Genomic DNA, 17,086 nt, shown 5'->3' on the forward strand with positions numbered 1-17,086 from the left:
TTCTAACCCCTAAACATGTGCAGCAAGTTCTATTATTAGCCCCATTTCAGAAAGAGGAAACTGAGGCTGAGTCACTCCCTCAGCTAGGGCCATGCCCCTGGCCTCAGGTAGATCTGGAATCCTGCCCAACGATGGCAGGTGGGTGGCCTGTCTTGTCAGTAGGTTCTGCCAAATGGAGAGGATAGGCTGTCAGACTCGGTGGGGGTGAGACTTCTGATTGGGGGATGTGGGGGTCATTGTTCAGGTCCTGGCCACCAGTTCAGGGGTGGGGGGGAAGGGTCCCAGAAACCCCCTGGCCTAGCCCTGCTGGCCAAGAGGAGCCAGGGTGTGGGGCAGACCTGTGGCAGAGGGACAGGAAGCCAGGGACATCGGACACTTGTGTGGTCTGGGCCTCTGTGCCAGCACTTACTTCCTGGGTTGTGAAATTCCCCCACAAAAAATAACCTTCTTGCTGTTCTGAGTTTCCCTCTGGCAGGGGTGGTAGGCAGAGGCACAATGAGGACAGGTCTTAGGCCTGGGACATGGGCACCTACTGACAGATGTTCCCTGAGCACCTGCTATGGGCTTGGTGCTGCTCTATGCACTTTACTAACATTAACTCATATAATTCTTCCTACAAGGTGGGTATTACCATTGTGCCCACTTTACAGGTATGGGAAACTGAGGCTGAGTGGGTAACTTGCCATGACCACATAGCAGAGGATAGGAGAGGCTGGCTCTGCTCTTCCCTACCTGTGGTCCATCCTGCCTGTCCCATTCCTCCTCCAGTCCTCTGCCCCAGGCCATCAATTACAAAAATTCTTACAGCCTCATTGGGACATACTGAAGGTCTCTCTTTATCCCTTAGTCACTCTGGAACCAGCACATGATTTTGAGTGGACAAATTTAGGTTTTACCTGGACCAGAGACTATTTCTAAGCCCATTTCCTCATCAGTAAGACAGGGGTTCAGATAGCCTCATCTGGGTGGGCTATAGTGGGGTCCTGAAGAAGTTAGAACCTTGCATCTAAATGTGGAGCCACCAGGGGCCAGACCTACAGTCCCTGCCTTCCTACTGAAGGGCCTCAGGCATGTCACTATTTGTCTCCATCTCACAGAGCCAAGGCAAGAATTAAATTAAGAACATCAGACCGTGGCACTTAGCCTGGGATGCATTGGTGCTCACTACACGAGTTACTTTTTCCCCCTCATTTTTCTGAGTAACATTATTGAATACCCTATCAGAAGTGGCCACATTTTTAACTCCTTGCATCCTCACAAAGCAGTTCTCAAAGTGGGATCCCTAGACAAGCATCATCAGAATCACCTGGGAACTTGCTGACAGTACAGGCTGTTGGCCCACCCCGGACCTGCTGAATCACTTTGCCGGTGGGTCTGGCGGTCTGCCCTCCAGGAGATTCTGATACAGCTTAAGTTCGATAACAACTCACTTTGAACAACCCTGGGAGACTGGGGCTATTCTTATGCCCAGTGGACAGAAGACAAAACTAAAGCTGAAAGAGACTGACCGGCTCCAGGTTACATGCCTGCTTAAGTATCAGAGGAGGGATCTGAACCCAGGCCACCAGGCATTAGAGTCTGTCCTAGGAGCCCCCACACTGGACCCTGATGATGCACAGCTTGTGTGAGATGCTAGGGAATTTCAGGTCATGTCAGTGACTATCGTCCCAGGAAATGGACAGATCCCCTTCCCTGGCGCATGGGATCTGAGTGCAACAGGAGGCTCCCGCCCATTCCACAGGCACAGCCACAGCCATTTCCAACCCTTTATTAGGACTCTGTCAGCCCAAATAAATACATTAAACCCAGAGCTGAGGGAATCATGCACCCCAGGAGGTGCCCCCACAACCCCGGCAGGGCAAAATAAGTTAGCAGGGCGCCTGCCAAAGACCAGGCCAGCTCCCTGGCTGGGCAGGCAAAGGCAGCTGGACTCGCACACGCTGGTCTAAAGTGCATCTCGGTTCTGTGGTCCCCATGTCTGCATGGCCCCTAGCTGGGCCACTGGGATGGGTGGGCAGGAGGTTCCTGGTGCTCACACCGTGCCAGCAGTGGTCACCGAGGTTCTGTGTCCATCTGTCCATTTGGGGGAGTGACTGTGTGACCTGGCGTCCTCAGGAGAAGCTGTCGTCGGACCGTGGCTGGGAGTCGAAGGGGGGGTCTGACACAGTGATGCCTTGATGCAGCTTCTCCAGCGAGAACTTCATCTGGGGGAAGAGGTGAATGCTGGGAGGGGTGATGCACTCCCCACTCTGCAGCTGAGGAACTGAAGGTCCAGAGAGGCCATGTCCCCTTGCCAGGGTCACCGTGTTACACAAGCGGAGCCATCCTGTACCCAGCTTAACTTCTTACAGGCAGCAGATGGAAGGGGCCCAGATGGCCTGGGTTCAAGTCCGGCTTCTGCTACTTACTGAATAACCTTGGGCAAGCCCCTTACCCGTCCCAGGTGCCTCAGCTGCAGGATGGGTCAGTAACATACCTGTAGCACCAGGTTATTTCAGGGTTCTGACGGGGGAACACCTAGGACCTGGCACACGTGTTATTCTTATTCCCGGCTGCGCAACCTTGGGCAAGTTTAATCGCTCCATACCTCAGCATCCCTATCTATTACATGGGGGGATAGGAGCACCTCCCTCAGAGGCTGGCCGTGAGAAGCAAAGCAGTTGGTCATTTTGACTCTGAGAACAGCCCAGCTTGATCAGTGTCTGCTGTTGGCATACATTTGAAAAGTCAACTCTGCGCCCATAGCAATGTGAGAGGGAAATAACAAGAATTTAGCTGAGGATGGAGAGGTTCTGCCCTCCTCTCTCTGAGCTTCAAACCCCTCTACCCTGTCCTATGGCCTTTCCCAGAGGGAGCATATCTGTTCGAGCATAATTTCAGGGTGCAATGAGGCCCCTTGTAAGCCTCAGCATTATGGCCCATAGTGACCAGACACGATGTTCAGTCACCCACCAACTTACACTCAGATACCCTTGGGTGCCCAGCCAGTGCCAGCTGCTCCCCAGCTTCCCACACCCGCTCCCCACAGTGGGCACTTACCCCAGGTGTCTGAAATTTGTGCTGAGCCACCACTTTATTGAGCACCTGCTGTGTGCCTAGCACTGGGACTGCAGTGCTAACAGCAAACACAAAGTGTTTGCTATGAACTTGGCACTATTCCAATTTGAACTCATTTAATCCTCATAACAGCCTTTGAGGTACCGTCAATTACTATCCCATTTACAGAGGACGAAGCCAAGGCCCCAAGTCACACACCGGACTTTAAACCTGGCCTTCTGAATAGATGCTGCCCCTGAACTATAGGGGGTATATGGGGCAACCCCTGCTGGAGGTGAGACCCCAGGATCCTTCAGAGAACTTTTCTCCCACCCTTATGTGATCCCTTAGTCACCCCAAGTGGGGGAGGGACTCAGGGACCAAGCCTGGCCCACCCCTGGCCGCCGTGACTGGTTCAGGGGTGGGCACGTGACCCCAGCAGCCGGTGAGAGCACTTTCCTTTGTCAGCTTAGAGCTGCAGGTACCACCTGGTCATCCTGGGGGAGAGGATGCCCAAAACTAAGCCAAACCTGGGGGGCGGGGCAGTCAAAATATGGCAGCAGAGATCAATTCTTACTGCCATTTAGCAGCTGGACCCAGGATGAGAGCCAGTACATCCTATTTTTCCATTCTGCTGATTTTTCGGGCAACCCTGGAAGGTGGGGGACTACAAATGGCCTCCTCATTTTATGGGGGAGGAAACTGAGGCCCAGAGGCACCTGCCGCCTCTTGGGGGTGAGTGCAGGGTCCCACAGCCCGGGCCGCACCTCGTCCAGGAGCTCTACCGAGGCCCGCAGGATCTGCCGCCACTTGTGCACCTCGACGCTGTGGAACTGCTTCTGCAGAGCCAGGACCTCCGCCCACTCCGCAGCCGTCTGGGGGAACTTGCTGTTGGGGGGAACAGGGCCTGAGTGGAGTTTTGGCCTCCCCCGACCTGCCCAGCTCCCAACCCCCTCAGGGTACCCACTCACTCCTTGGCCAGGGCCAGACTGTGCCAGGACTCGAAGGTGTGGGCTGTCCTCTCCAGGGACCAGAGGCGGTAAAAAAGGAGGATGTTGAGGGCGATGAGGACGATGAGGCTGGGGGCAGGGGACAGAGGTCACGAGTTGGGCACACACACAACTTGAAAGGACACAACGACTCCCCCCTTACAGAGGAGGAAGTTAAGATGCAGAGGAGACACGTCCAGGGTCACACAGTACACAAGCAGCCAAGTCAGGGGTCTCATCGGTCTGAAGCCCACACCCTTAACCGTCCACCAAATCACCTCCCTGGGAGAGCCAAGGGCGGAGAACAGAGAAGCTGCAGCCAGAGGGGAGAGGGGAGGGGAGGGGAGGGGAGGGGCAGGACCCTACCTCACACAGATCCTGAGGAGGCAGTGAGGGGAAACAAAGAAATGAGAACTGCCCAGCCCATCCTACCACCCACCTCCTCACCCCAGCCCAGACAGGCTGAGTGCGTGGCCGATCTGATGCTCACCCTAGAGTTCACGGGATCTCACCTCCATTTCCTCGGTGTCCTGCCCCCCACGCCTCCAGACCTTTGCATGTGGGTCTCCCTGCCTAACCTCTGGGGCCTCAGCTCAGGAGTCCTCTTCTGTCCCAGGAGCCTTCCCTAACTGCCCACCGATCCCGCCTGGAGGAAGCCTCTGTTGGCCTCCCAGGCCCTCCCATCCCAGCCCTGTCCCCTCTGCCTGTGTTTCCCCTTCACTGTGGTCTGGTGCCAGGATTGTCTCCCCCAGAGCTGTTGGTAACTACTGTGTCCCCAGCATCATCCAGCTTAGGGTTAGGCACAGAAAACATGAACACAATGTGTAGCATAATTGCTTCTTTTGCATCTCTCCTGGTTCACCTAATTTCACCTCATTTGGGTACCTGCTCCTCCAGAAAGCCCTCCCTGCCCCCTGGGGGAGGTCAGGTCCCTCTAACCTCCCAGAGTCCTGGGGCGTCCCTCTCCCAGCAGGAAGACTTCTCCACGATAAACAGAGCAGCGCACTGTGCACGGAGCTCTGCAGGGCACATCCCAGACAGCAACTCCTTTTATCCTTGCTATGAGGTGAGCACACACTCCCACTCAAGCTGAGGCCCAGTGAGGCCATGGTCACACAGACAAGATACAGATCCAGGCCTGTCTGATCCCAAAGCCCAGCCTCCTTACTCACACAACACTGATGAGCACCAGGGCACTGGGGATGCCTGTCCCGGGACCCTGGTCCACGGACGGTTCTGAGAAGCGGGAGCTGAGGGAGCCTGTGGGAGAGCAACTCGGAGTCAGAGAGACTCATCTAGGCCTCCCCAAGGACCCCCCTCCTCCGCCTGCCCTGCCCAGGCCTGAGGGACACACCTGAGGTGTGCATGCCAGCCCGGATGCAGGGGTCTGGGTCCGGGTGCTGGGGCCCATCACCGTGACCCCTCCAGCTCAGGGGCCGCTTCCGCCTCCGCAGGCCTGACAGCAATCCCCGGGCATCCTTCCCGCCTTCCTCCAGGGATAGCTTCTCGGCCTTGGCAAGCTCCCGCTCTGCGGACACAAAGAGCGCTCTGCAGGTCTGAGCCTGGCCATCCCCCCTCCCCGGTCCTGTCCAGTTCTGTCCCCTACCCAGGTGGTGGAAGTAATCCTCAATGCCACTCCACGAGTTCTTCTCAATGAGAGACTTCACGAGGCTCCAGGGCTGTTTCCGGTAGCGGATCTCAGAGGATACTCTGGGGTGGAGGAATGAGGTAAGGGGGTCAGGGTCTGACTCCAGCCTTGCTGCCCTGCCCCACTCCTGGGGGTGCTTTCCCCCTAATTCAGAGAGGCCCTGTACACCCATAGACAAATCAGACACCCTGCCCCCACCCACCCATGGCTTCCCCATGATCCCCGCTCACCAGAAGCGCTGGCCAGTCAGCCCATAAACCTTTCTCTGTCTACCCACTACCTTAGCAAGTCTCCCATCCATAAGTGCTGCCTCAGCACCTGTGACCTCCTGCCCACCCAAACTGAGGCTTAATACCCTCTTCAGCCTTGAACCTCTTCCATCTCGCTGCTGCATGTACCTCTACATGTGGGTCTAAGATAGCTTAACACGTCCCCAACTGAGCTCCTGATCTTCCCCAAACCTACTTCTCCCCATTTCCCCATCCTGGTCAACAACAGCGCCATCCTTCTAGAAGCTCAGGCCAAACACCTCTGGATGTTCCTGGCCCCTTAGGGACCAACACTTCTGCCTGCCAGGGTAGCAACCAATTTTCTGCTGCTGACTCTGGCCGGGGAGAGTGGGGTGTAGAGGCTCTGGAACCACCAGGGCATCAGGTGGAGGCAGCTGCTCACCGGAGACGGGCCTTGTTCCGGGCAAGGCCCAGGATGCAGTAGCGGTGGGCAGTGTAAAAGTAGTCCTGGTAAGGGATGCCCTGCGTCAGCACCTCCGAGTCTACCACACACCCGCCCGCCTGTGGGCCGCGCCGGAACAGAGTCTGCAGGGACAAGGGAGGGAGTCAGGGCTGCCCCACCTGGCCACCCAACCCAGCTGGCCACCTGTTGGCTCACCTGCGTCTCGACCACCGAGGCGCTTTTGGGACCCAACGGGTTGCTGATGGGAATGGTGTAGGTCAGCACTCTGCGCTGATGGCACTTGCTGTCCCCACTCCAGGGGCTCAAGGTCACGTCTGGGGCAGGAAGAGCAGAATGAGGAAACTGTTCTCCAGCCCTTTGTCCATAGGCTGTAAGCCTTGCCCCTAAACCTGCCCTTCCTCCACGTCCCCACCTTAGTGCCTACCCCACCTTCCTTGAGACGTTTAAAACCTTATATGTTGATGATGGCTGGAACCTTTCCCCTCCCTACACTTCTCACCTCTCCTGAGGCCATCTCATCCATTCCTGCTGCCTCAGTTTCCCTCTCTGTCCCAGTCCTGGCTTCTCCCCTAAGCCTCAGACCTAGGATCCTGTGACCTCCTGAACACCTTCCCCTGAAAGTTCCCTGGACCCCACATTGGCTTCAGCATCCCTTCAAACCTGCCCGTCCTCTGGAGCCCTATCTCAGGGGTGGTCCAACTGTCCTCCAGGCTCTCCCCAGAGGCCTGGGCCTGCACACTCCCGCCCCCATCTGACTCCTGAACTCCTCTGCTGGTCTCATGGTCAACCCTTGCACTTTACCTGCTGCTGTGGCTTCCCGTGCCACACCTGGCCACAGGGGCCCAGCCTCAAGGCGTTTCTCACAGTGCCTGCCTCTAGCCTCAGGGCATCAGCAGGCTTCCTGGGTCCCTGTCCCCCACCTCCTCTCCTTTCCCTGGAAAAGTTCCTCCTTCAGGCCTTAGTTTCAATTTCACATCCTTCCAGCAGCCTTTCCTGATACTTCTCAGATCTCAGCTACCCCTCTGACACTCACCCTATTTGTGTGAGAATCTATTTCCTCTCATTCTTACTAGATTCTGGGTACATCTGTCCTGGTCTCTGCATAGAGTGGGCACTAAATGTATGATCATTACGTCATATTTATGAAATGTGTACTATCGGTTACTGTTCTAGGCACTTTTTTAGTATTAACTCATTTAACTCTCCTGAGACCCTGTTAAGACAGGTACTATTATCATACCTCTATCAAGCAGAAGAAACTGAGGCACAGACAGGCTGGAACCCTGCTAGTAAGAGGCAGCCCACTCTGATCTCATGGCTGCTGTTTTTAACCCCCGCACCTTACCACACCCCACCTGCACAGCAGCGCCTGTCTCGGGCTTGTCCTCCCCACCCTCCCTGTGCCTGGGGACCTCAGCCCCTGACCTGTGAACTTGCACTGCTCCAGGAAGCCCTGCAGGAAGGGCGAGTCTGAGAAGAGCATCTGCTGGAGCCGCTCGGCACCCATGTGGAAGACGGAATTGATGAGGAGGCGGCCGGAGAGGTCGGGGAGCAGGGCAGCCAGGTCTGTGGGGCCACACACAAGGGCAGCGAATGAGGCCCCCTGCGCTCCTCCTTCCTCAGAGTGGTTCCTCGGATTCCGTGGTGACCACTCCCTCCACTCCTGGCCTGTGGAGTGGATGGGCGGGCCTATCCTCCTAGACCAGAGTGGACCCTGTGACACAGCACACTCCTCGGCCCCCTGTGCCCCAGGGGTGGCTTTAGGGTGGCGTGTGCCCCAGGCCCAGACCATCAGAGCCACCAGGACAATCACGGAGGCCCAGCCAACTGCGTTTCCAGCCATCACAGGCTCATTGGCCTGTGGCTCTTGGCCACAGTGATCGGTTCAGGGATGTGTGCGATCCCAGGCAACCAGCGATTGGTTCAGAGGGGTGGGTGCGACCCAGACCAAGCAGCCAGTGATGGCTTCAGAGGGGAATGTGCGACCCCAGGCAGCCACATTGATTAGCTCAGGAGTTGGCTCGCTCTCCACTCAGAGCCCACCCTAGAGCTTTCAGTACAGCCACTGGGAAGCATCTTTTCCTTCTCCAGGCTTCTCGGGAGCAGGGCAGGGGCTCCCTCTGCTCCCACAAGAGGAGAAGCTGCCTGAAAACGAAGTTGGTGCAGAGAAATGGAGATGACGATGATGATGATGATGATGATAGCTAATACTAACTGGCCCAAGCACTTTGCTCGTATTAACTCATTTAATTCTTTTAACAACAACCCTATGAAGCGAATATTATTAGTGCTTATCCAACTTTTCAGATGGGGGAAATGAGGCTCACAGAGGTTAAATAATTCGCCCAGGTTACATAGCTAGGAACCAGTGGCCAGAATTTGAACCCTAGCAATCTGGCTTCAGAGTCTGTGCTCCTATCCACCCTGCCCTGCTACCTTTAAAGCAGAACTGAAGACACCAGGTGTCTAACAACACCATTTGAATGCCTCACCTGCCCACTCCCTGGATTTTTTTTAGTCCACTGAGCTAGCAAATCCTTGTTTATACCAGACTGAGTAAGGTTGTCACATGCAACTGAAACAAATGATTCAGACCACCTGCCTCACCTTCCTCCCCCGTGGATGAGGAGGAGTTACTCGTGTCCGTCAACAGCTCCTCACTGGGCAGCAGGTTCAAGGGGCCCAAGGAAGTGGGTCCATCAGGTGGGGTGGGCTCTGCGCTTGGGGGTTCAGCCACTGGAGTCACTGTCTGGCTGGAAGAGGCATCTGGCTGTCTGTCCGTCTGCTCCTCTTTGTCCTCCTCTGCCTGCAGAGAATGGCTTAATCCAGCCTTGTCCCACCTCCATCCCAGCCTGAGGGCCTCCTGTGTGCCCACATCGGCCATTAGAATTCAAGACTGTAAGAAAACCAATTCCTGGAGGTCACATGTATATGGAGGACTTATAGCAGAGGCCCTAGGGCCACCAAGACAAGGGCTGAGAGCCCCTTCCAGGCTTATCTTGGATGCCTGGGCCATAAGCTTTCTTATACCTGACCTATCCGTCTGTCCTGTCCATGCCTTGCCTATATCCTAACTTATCCATCCATCCCTCTCTTGCTTCTTCTGTCTCTCACTTTCCATCTGTCTGTCTGTCCTTTGCCTTCCCCTAGTTTCCTTGCCCACTCCCAAGCTCCATCCTATCTTTCCATCCATCCCCTCTCTTACCCCTCCATCCACTTCTCTGTCCCTCTGACCATGCCCTCCTTTTCCCCTAGCCTGTCCCTCTCCCCAACACCACCTCTAGCCTTCGCCTGTCTCTTCCCCTCAGCACCCTCCTCTCTCTTTCACCCTCCTGCTCACCCCATGGTCTGCATCACTGCTGGCTCGGGAAAGGTTGGGGGTGATGTGGCCACGGCGCAAACCCACTGGGCTTGGCTCCTGGCTGTGGTCGGCTGCCCCTGAGGGGGTGATGTCACTTAGGGCAATCACATCTCCTACTTCCTTGGGGCTCCTGCAATGAAAGGGAGGGGGTGAGGACACTGTATCCTTGAGCCCCATACACCCACCTCGGTCCACCCAGGAGTCCAGGAGCTCTGCACGCAGCCCCTCCTGTCTCCCCCAACCCCGGAACCAGTTGTCAACCTTTGACTCACCCCAGACCATTCAGCTGCAAGGGGCAGACATAGTCCTCATCCTCGCTGGTGAGGCCCAGCTCTGAGCCGTAGCACTGATGCACCAGGTGCCAGAGCTCGCGGGGACTCAGCGTCTGGGCAGGCAGGACGTAAGGGGGCTGGCCTCCACCTCTCCCAGGCCAGAGCCCTTCCCACCCGTCCCCACCAGCCTCAGCAGTTCCCCCAGTGCCCACACGGGGCAGCATGGTCTCCCATCCGAGATCTCAGCCCCAAGGCAGCCCTGGGGAGGAGGAGTCAGTATGCCCAGGACTTTCCCCTCAGTTTTCACAATACTTACACAGCTACAGGTCAAGGGTCCCAGTTTACAGAGGAGAATACAAGGCCCAGGGAGGAGAAGTCATGTGCACGAGGTCAGGGATTCAAACCCAGCCAGCCTCCAGAACCTCTGCTCCTACCCCCCATGCTGTCCTGCCCCCACCCATTTCTCCAGTGTCCTCAGGAGCCCTGGCCTTTCAGCTACCCATGGCCAGAAGGGGTAGATGACAATAACAAAACAGTAGTAACAGTAATAATGATAGCAGCAGCAGCAGACACTCACTGAGTTGTTACCATATGCCAGGCATTCCAATTCCTTCACACGAGTTAACTTACTGAGTCTTTAAAAACAATTCTGTAAAGTTGGTGCATTAATCGTCGTTTTAAGAAATGACTCTGAGGCACAGAGGTGCCCAAGTGGCAGTGCTGAGATGTGATCCCAGGGGCTGGTCTAGCACCCTGAGCTAACCACTTGACAACCCTGCCCCATAGAGATGACACTGACAAGCACTTATTCTGAGCCCAACTCTGGCTGCTATGAAGTAGGGACAGTATTCCTTTCACCGATGGGGTTCAGTGACTTATCCAGGTCCCTCAGCTCCTCAGTGATGGGGCTGGAACTCCAACCCTGGCAATCTGGCTTCGGGGCCTGAGCTTGGAACCCTCCTCTGTCCTCCCCTTCTTACAGACTTTGACACTGTGCTGTCCCCGTCTTGAGCCCCTGCCCCAGCACGCTTGCCCCTAGTGGCTGGAGCTGCCCCTGAGAGGACAGGCGTGAGCGCAGCACTGCTGGAGGAGCTATAGCCAGCAGCAGCAGACCATGAGCCATGCCACCCTGACATCTAGCCACCCTGACATCTAGCCACCCTCCCTCCCTGCCAGCAGATCTCTGATTTGTTTGGGGTGAAAATCTTCTCCAGCCAATACCCAGCTTCCTTTGCAACTGAAGGCAGTCATGTGACCCAGTTCTAGCTAAAGAAATAAAAAGAGAAATCTGCTGAAGGAGGCTTTTCCTCCCTGATAAAGGAAATTCCACTTTCTATTCACCCCTTTTCTCCTTCATGTTTGGGACACTTATATGAGGGCATGATGCCTGGAGCTGTAGCAGCCACTTTGTAACCACGAGGCAACAAGCATGTGAACAAAACATTAATATGCAGAGGATGAGAGTATGGAAAAATGGACAAGAGCTTGGGATCCTGGTAACATAGGGAAGCCTTCAAACCCACCCTGGACCACCTGCCTCCAGACCTGTCATTACATGAGCATTAGTGTGATGCAGTGGATGAGTGGAGTCCAGAACCTGACTGTCACATAAAAACCCATGTGACCAGGGGCAAGTCTATCCCTCCATGCCTCACTGGTGAAGTAAAGATAATAGCCCATACTGCCTCATAGGGTGGTTTGAAGATTAAATGAGTTAATTCATGTAATGCTCAGATCAGTGCCTGGCACTTAGTAGCACCAGAAGTGTTAGCTATTATTACCTTATGAAATAATTCAGTATCTGTTTCTTAAACCATTGTTTGGTTGGCATTTCAGTCACTTGCAGCCAAATGCATCCTATGTAAACCTATGCAACCACAGTGGGCATTCCAGGAGAGCCAACTCAGCTAGCACTCAATGGGCTATCAGATTGCAGTAAGTAAAAATCTAAAGTCCCTAACTCAAAACCTTTGGGGCAAGATATGATTCAAAATTAAGATTTGGGATTTAAGAATGATAACACAGTGCCCATGATAAAAACTAGTATATTTAATATCCAGTGCAGTGTATGTCAGAGGTTCTCAAAGTGTGGCCCAAAGGTTTCTGGGGGTCCCCTGGGCCCTTTCAGGGGGTTCATGAGGTCAAAATTATTTCACAAGTATAGTAAGTATTACTAGTAGTATAAGATGTTACTGATCTTTTCACTTTTATTTTCTCATGAGTATACAATGGACTTTTCCAGAGGCTAAGACAGGCCATGCTGTCATTTTTCTGGTGGCTAATGCAATGCGTGCTTGTGTATTCTTGTGCTTAAAAACATCCCAGTTTCAATTTCTAATACAGTAAATATCACTAGGTATAACCTACTCACACAAACGTTCTTGGAGTCTACAATTATTTTAACGAGTGTAAAGGGTTCTGAAATTATAAAGTTCGAGAGTCACTGGCAGATTCTATATTGGACACTATAACTTTATATTGATCACATCTAAGCTGTACTCCAGTCATGCACAGTAATAATTTTTTGTCCTGAAACACATGAATAGTCATAGTGAGAGTTAGACCTGTGCTAGACAATAGGCACGCACGACCACTTACGTTTAAATTAATTAAAAGTGCAGATCCTCAATCACACTAGCTACTTTTCAAGAGTTCAACAGACTCTTGGCCAGCGGCTACCCTACTGGGCAGCACAGACAGAGAACACTTCCATCATAGCAGAAAGCTCGATTATGCAGTGCTGACACACAGGATAATGACCATATTATTAGCTCAGATCAGATTTTGCTGCCACATATATAAAACCATTACGGTGAATAAGTGGCCATGGATGCATATTTCTAGTGAGCAAGGTCTGGTGCTAGAGCCCATGGTGGCCCCTCATGGTGCCTATGGAGGAAGCTGCCAATATGTGGGGCCAGATACTCATGGAGAAGAGCTGAGCGGTCCTGCAGTTCTGGCACCCCTGGCTCCATGGTCCCCCTGGCCCACCCGTAAGTCTCCCCACCCCCCACCCAGGCCTCATCCAGGCCCACCTTTTCAAGCAGTGCATTCTGCCAGAGACGGAAAATGAGCAGGAAGCAGCGGTCCCGGGCCCCAAACGAGGTGAAGAAATGCTGCAGGAGAGAGATGGGGTGTGGGAAAGACACGGAAGGATGGAGGGACGCTCCATCCCCATCCAGCTCCGTTCCTGATCTCCACCCTGATGTACACCATCCATTCATTCCTTCCTTCATTCCACAGAACGTTTATCCTGTGCCCAACTCAGCAATGGACGCTGGAGTCACTACGATGAGGAGATGGTCCCTGGGCCGGACGCTGCCCCCGTCCCCAGAGCTCACGGTCCAGGGCAGGAGACAGGCACATCTCCAGATGGGGTCAGTCCTGAGTGATTGGGCTGTGAGGGGGAGGAGCCCAGGGTACTTTCCCAGCCACCTTTGCCCAGTAGGGTGGTCAGCTGATCTTTTTTTGGCCAATAAAACACAAAGGGAATTCTGCTGTGAAGCGGGTGTGTGTGTGTGTGTGTGTGTGTGTGTGTGTCCCAGCCACATTTCTTTTTCCTTTCCTGTCTGGGCCGTGGGTGTGAGGCAGCCATCTTGGGGCCATGAGGCAAGATCGTGAGGACAGAATGGAGTGTCAGGGAAGGCTTCCAAGGAGAGAGGACATCTGAGCTGCAGATACGTGGGGGGAGAATTTTACCATTAATTCTGTCTCAGCAGCTGTGTGAGGGGATGGACTGCAGGGACTAAGGAAGTAGGAGGCTGGTGCTGAGATCCAGTCAGAGATGATGGGAGCCTTAGCCAGGGCAGAGGCAGGAAGAACAAAGAGAAAGCCACAGACCGAGCGCAGATCAGGGTGCAGAAAATACAGGGCGTTGGTGGTGGGAGAAGGGAGGAGCCGGCTAAGATCAGTGACCACATGGCCTTGCCAGCAGGTCCTCTCACTCACCTTCTCGCTCTCTGTGCAGATCTGGATGGCATTGGGGATCAGCTTGGCTGTCTTTTCCTTCTTCAGACATGTCACTTCCTTCAACTGGATGGAAATCTAGAAGGACAGGTGGGTCAGAAGGGGCCAGAGCCCTCCCTGCCCTGAGGCCCCTTCTCATCCCTGTGTTGGCTTACTGTTGTCTCCCAGCGGAAGATGTTGCTGTAGAAACAGATCCAGTTCTCGGAAAGATAGAGGCGGCCCTGGAGGAGGATCTCACGCTGCAAGGCACAGGAGTAATCTGAGGCGGCCAGGGAGAGATGGGCAGACAGACACCCGAGTCACACGGCTGGCCTGGCTAGCACCCAGGCGGGGAGGGTCGGGAGGGCAGAGCTGGGAGCTCAGGGTCGGGTCCAAGACTAGGTGGGCATCAGGCCTCACCTACAATGAGGCGTTCGGCTTCAGGGAGTTTGCTGAACAGTTTCCGGAAGTCCTCATTCCGCTGTTTGTACGTGGGGCTCAGCATCTGGGGAAAGTTTGGGAGGTGTGAATCCAGATGGGGTTCATACTCTCAGTTCTGCCCCACTGTTCTCCCAGAAGCCCCTCAGTCTCCGCTGTCCCAGACAGGCTCTTCGAGGCTTCAAGTCTAGCTCACGCTGGCTTCCACTGCCAGTAACATGAGAGTAACCATGATGAGAGCTCCCATCTACTGATCTCCACATAAGCCAGGCTCTATGTCACATACCCACCATCATCGACTCATAGTGACCTTCAGCCTTGGAAGATTGGGACTGTTTCACAAGGAGAGAGGCCCAGAGAGGTTAAGCAACTCACTCAAGGTCACACAGCACATAAGTAGCAACAGAGGTATGACCCCAGGTCTACTGACCCCAGCTCCCACTTCTTGACTGCTGTCTCCTCCCTCCCTCCCCCCCTCCAGCAAGTCCCTCTGCCCAACACTTACACTGTACCAGCTCTGCATCTTCTGCAAGAGAAAGGAGTGGAATCAGAACAAGCCCCTGGATTCCCCACCTCCCACCCCTCTCCCCACCTGGCCTGGGCCTGCACCAACCTTGCTATTGCGAATGAAGTTCCGGCTGCCCAGGCTCTGGGTGCTGGGTGTCCCAGGCACCCCACCCTTCTCTGAGGAGCTATCTGACCCCTTCTCCACCATGGTGCCTAGTTCTGGCTCAGGCGGGGGTCGGCTTGGGGGCAAGAGCTGTAGCCGCTTACGGAGAGATGGGGAGCTGCTTGGCGTGCTCCGGCCAGAGTGGGGGGTGGTACTGGGGTAGGGAAAGAAGAAGGGGTTATGGGGTAAAACAAGCCGTGGTATGGAGACAGGCCTATTCTGGGAGGCCTGCCCACCAGTCCATTGATCCCCACCCATCTATTCTACTCTATTTCCTAGCAGCATGGCCCAGAGCAGGTTCCCTAACTCTCTGTACCTCGGTTACTTCATCTGTGACCCAAGGGTGAGAAATACATGTTCTCATCTAGTTGTCTGCAGAATTAAATGAATCAATACATGCACAGTGCTTCTAATAGAGCCTGGCACACAGTGCACTCTCAGTATACCTGCTGTTTTTTTTTTAATTAACTTATTAGTCATTCGTATAATACTTATTGAGCAGCCACTTTCCACTCAGCTGCTTGAGCTAAAAACCTAAGCATTTTCTTTCTTGCTCCCCCTCATTTCTAATCTGTTAGCAAGTCCCACCTCCAAAACCTATTTCCATTATTTCTACTTCCCCGCCCTGGCTCTGCCTCCGGCACACCAGTAGCCCCTACAATCTACTCCCCACACAGCCAGAGGGGGCCTATGAACCTGAGTCAGGTCAGGACAGGGCCCTCCTGGTTGAGTTCTCACCAGGCTGCAACTCAATTCAGCTGAAAGCAGTCCTTACCTTGCACCCAAGGTCTAGTGTTGTCCCTGTCACTCCCCCCATTCCAGCCTCTGCACTTCTATTCCCTGTGCCCGTATATCCTTCCACAGGCCCAGCATAAGCAGCTCTGTCTTATTCCACCCAAATGCTCTTCCCCTGGTGGCCCCCCTCAAGTGGCCCCCAGCCCCACCCAACCATCTAAACTCCCCCTGATCACTTATTCAGTTTGTTCATTGTCTCCCCCAGACTGTGAACTTTAGGAGGTCCTGGTTGCCACTGTGCCCCCAGCACCCAACACTGGACCTGGCACGTAGTGAACTCTGAATACACATTGGTGACTACATGAATAACCCGAACGCTGCCTAGAGCCGGGAGCAGCAGATACCACTGGAGGAGGCTCCTGCCTCGGAGGGTTAGACTGCTGCTGGGAGACAGCCCCAGAATAAGCAGAGCGCTCAGAGGACAGAATAAACACAAATGGCCACAGGGCTGTGGGGTCAGCTGGGGAACTGTAAAGGGACTCGAGTCAGGACCCAATATCATGGCCAGCTCTGCATATGATGAATGTACTCTTCCCACAACATGCTGTGCATCTGATACGACTATCACACACATACCCTTTTCACAAGAAGAAACTGAGGCCCAAAGCAGCAAACCACTTGTCCATTTAATTCAGAGCAGGATTCCAACATGGGGAACTCGATCTCCCTGGGAAGGAGGTAGGAGCTCCTCAACCTCCCGGGGCTCCTCAAGCTTCTCTCTTGTCTCCAAGGTTTAGCACATGCTCTTTTCCTCTGTTCAGACCGTCCTTTCTCTTCTTGGCCTAGCAAATTCTTATGCATCCTTCAGGACTCTTGCTCCACGCCTCCTCCCTCCTGGACACTGCCCCCCACAGCCCCTACCCCAGCTCTAACCACTCTGCCTATGCTTCTCTCATCCTAGCCCTGAGTACTCTATGCTGTCACTGTGTGATGACAACTCCATTTCCCCCACAGATCTGTAAGCTCCCTGTTGTCTTGGTTACTGCTCTGTCCCCAGGATTGCTCAAGACAGGGACCAGGGTAGGCAGTCATGTCCCCTGTACTTGTGAAATGAATTTGTGGAAATAAGTAAGTAAATAAGAAAATAGATGGTGACCTAAGCCACCACCACTCCTCTTAAACTTTCGAAGCCACCTTTTCCCTAGGTCTCCCTGCTCCATCCCTCTCCCCCCACATGCAGGGAGAGGGAGCCTATGAACCACGGGCAGGTCAGGGCCCTCCTCATAAGCCCTCCCCTGC

At 54.3% G+C, this 17,086-nt stretch overlaps 2 protein-coding genes across 4 annotated transcripts in view; both read right to left on the reverse strand.

Moving 5' to 3' along the window:
• The window catches only part of LOC106695398 (sodium channel subunit beta-1-like), a 13,931-nt gene extending 13,007 nt beyond the window's left edge, over nt 1-924 (reverse strand). Inside the window, 1 exon segment of the mRNA XM_023748223.1 lies at nt 897-924. Within this exon segment, the coding sequence (XP_023603991.1) occupies nt 897-924 (28 nt within the window).
• Nucleotides 925-1,752: 828 nt separating this feature from the next.
• On the reverse strand, nt 1,753-16,664 carry GRAMD1A (GRAM domain containing 1A). 3 transcript variants are annotated; one of them, XM_023748219.1, is made up of 19 exons: nt 16,424-16,663; nt 14,996-15,206; nt 14,888-14,908; nt 14,365-14,449; nt 14,121-14,224; nt 13,948-14,043; nt 13,035-13,115; nt 10,000-10,112; nt 9,707-9,857; nt 8,974-9,172; nt 7,792-7,932; nt 6,562-6,680; nt 6,346-6,488; nt 5,632-5,735; nt 5,380-5,553; nt 5,198-5,285; nt 4,008-4,115; nt 3,804-3,924; nt 1,753-2,204 (listed from the first exon to the last, which is right to left on the reverse strand). In XM_023748219.1, exons 2-19 carry the CDS (start codon nt 15,095-15,097, stop codon nt 2,112-2,114), a joined length of 2,043 nt encoding a protein of 680 aa, XP_023603987.1. In that variant the 5' UTR covers nt 15,098-15,206; nt 16,424-16,663; the 3' UTR covers nt 1,753-2,111. The 3 variants fall into 3 exon arrangements, with proteins under 3 accessions (XP_023603987.1, XP_023603988.1, XP_023603989.1); XM_023748220.1 differs by lacking the exon at nt 14,888-14,908 and having other exon boundaries at nt 16,424-16,664; XM_023748221.1 differs by lacking the exons at nt 10,000-10,112; nt 14,888-14,908; nt 14,996-15,206; nt 16,424-16,663.
• Nucleotides 16,665-17,086: the final 422 nt, after the last annotated feature.

This window comes from Myotis lucifugus, unplaced genomic scaffold, assembly GCF_000147115.1.
Source record: "Myotis lucifugus unplaced genomic scaffold, Myoluc2.0 scaffold_1207, whole genome shotgun sequence".
NCBI lineage: Eukaryota > Metazoa > Chordata > Mammalia > Chiroptera > Vespertilionidae > Myotis > Myotis lucifugus.

Bases quoted from the DNA above. Each gene is read 5' to 3' on its own strand.
- GRAMD1A (XM_023748219.1), bottom strand. From the start codon at position 15,097: ATGGTGGAGAAGGGGTCAGATAGCTCCTCAGAGAAGGGTGGGGTGCCT. The intron at 14,909-14,995 runs GTTGGTGCAGGC...TTTCTCTTGCAG, and splicing joins ACTTCATTCGCAATAGCAAG to AAGATGCAGAGCTGGTACAG. The intron at 7,933-8,973 runs GTGAGGCAGGTG...GTGGCCCCACAG, and splicing joins CTCATCCACGGGGGAGGAAG to ACCTGGCTGCCCTGCTCCCC.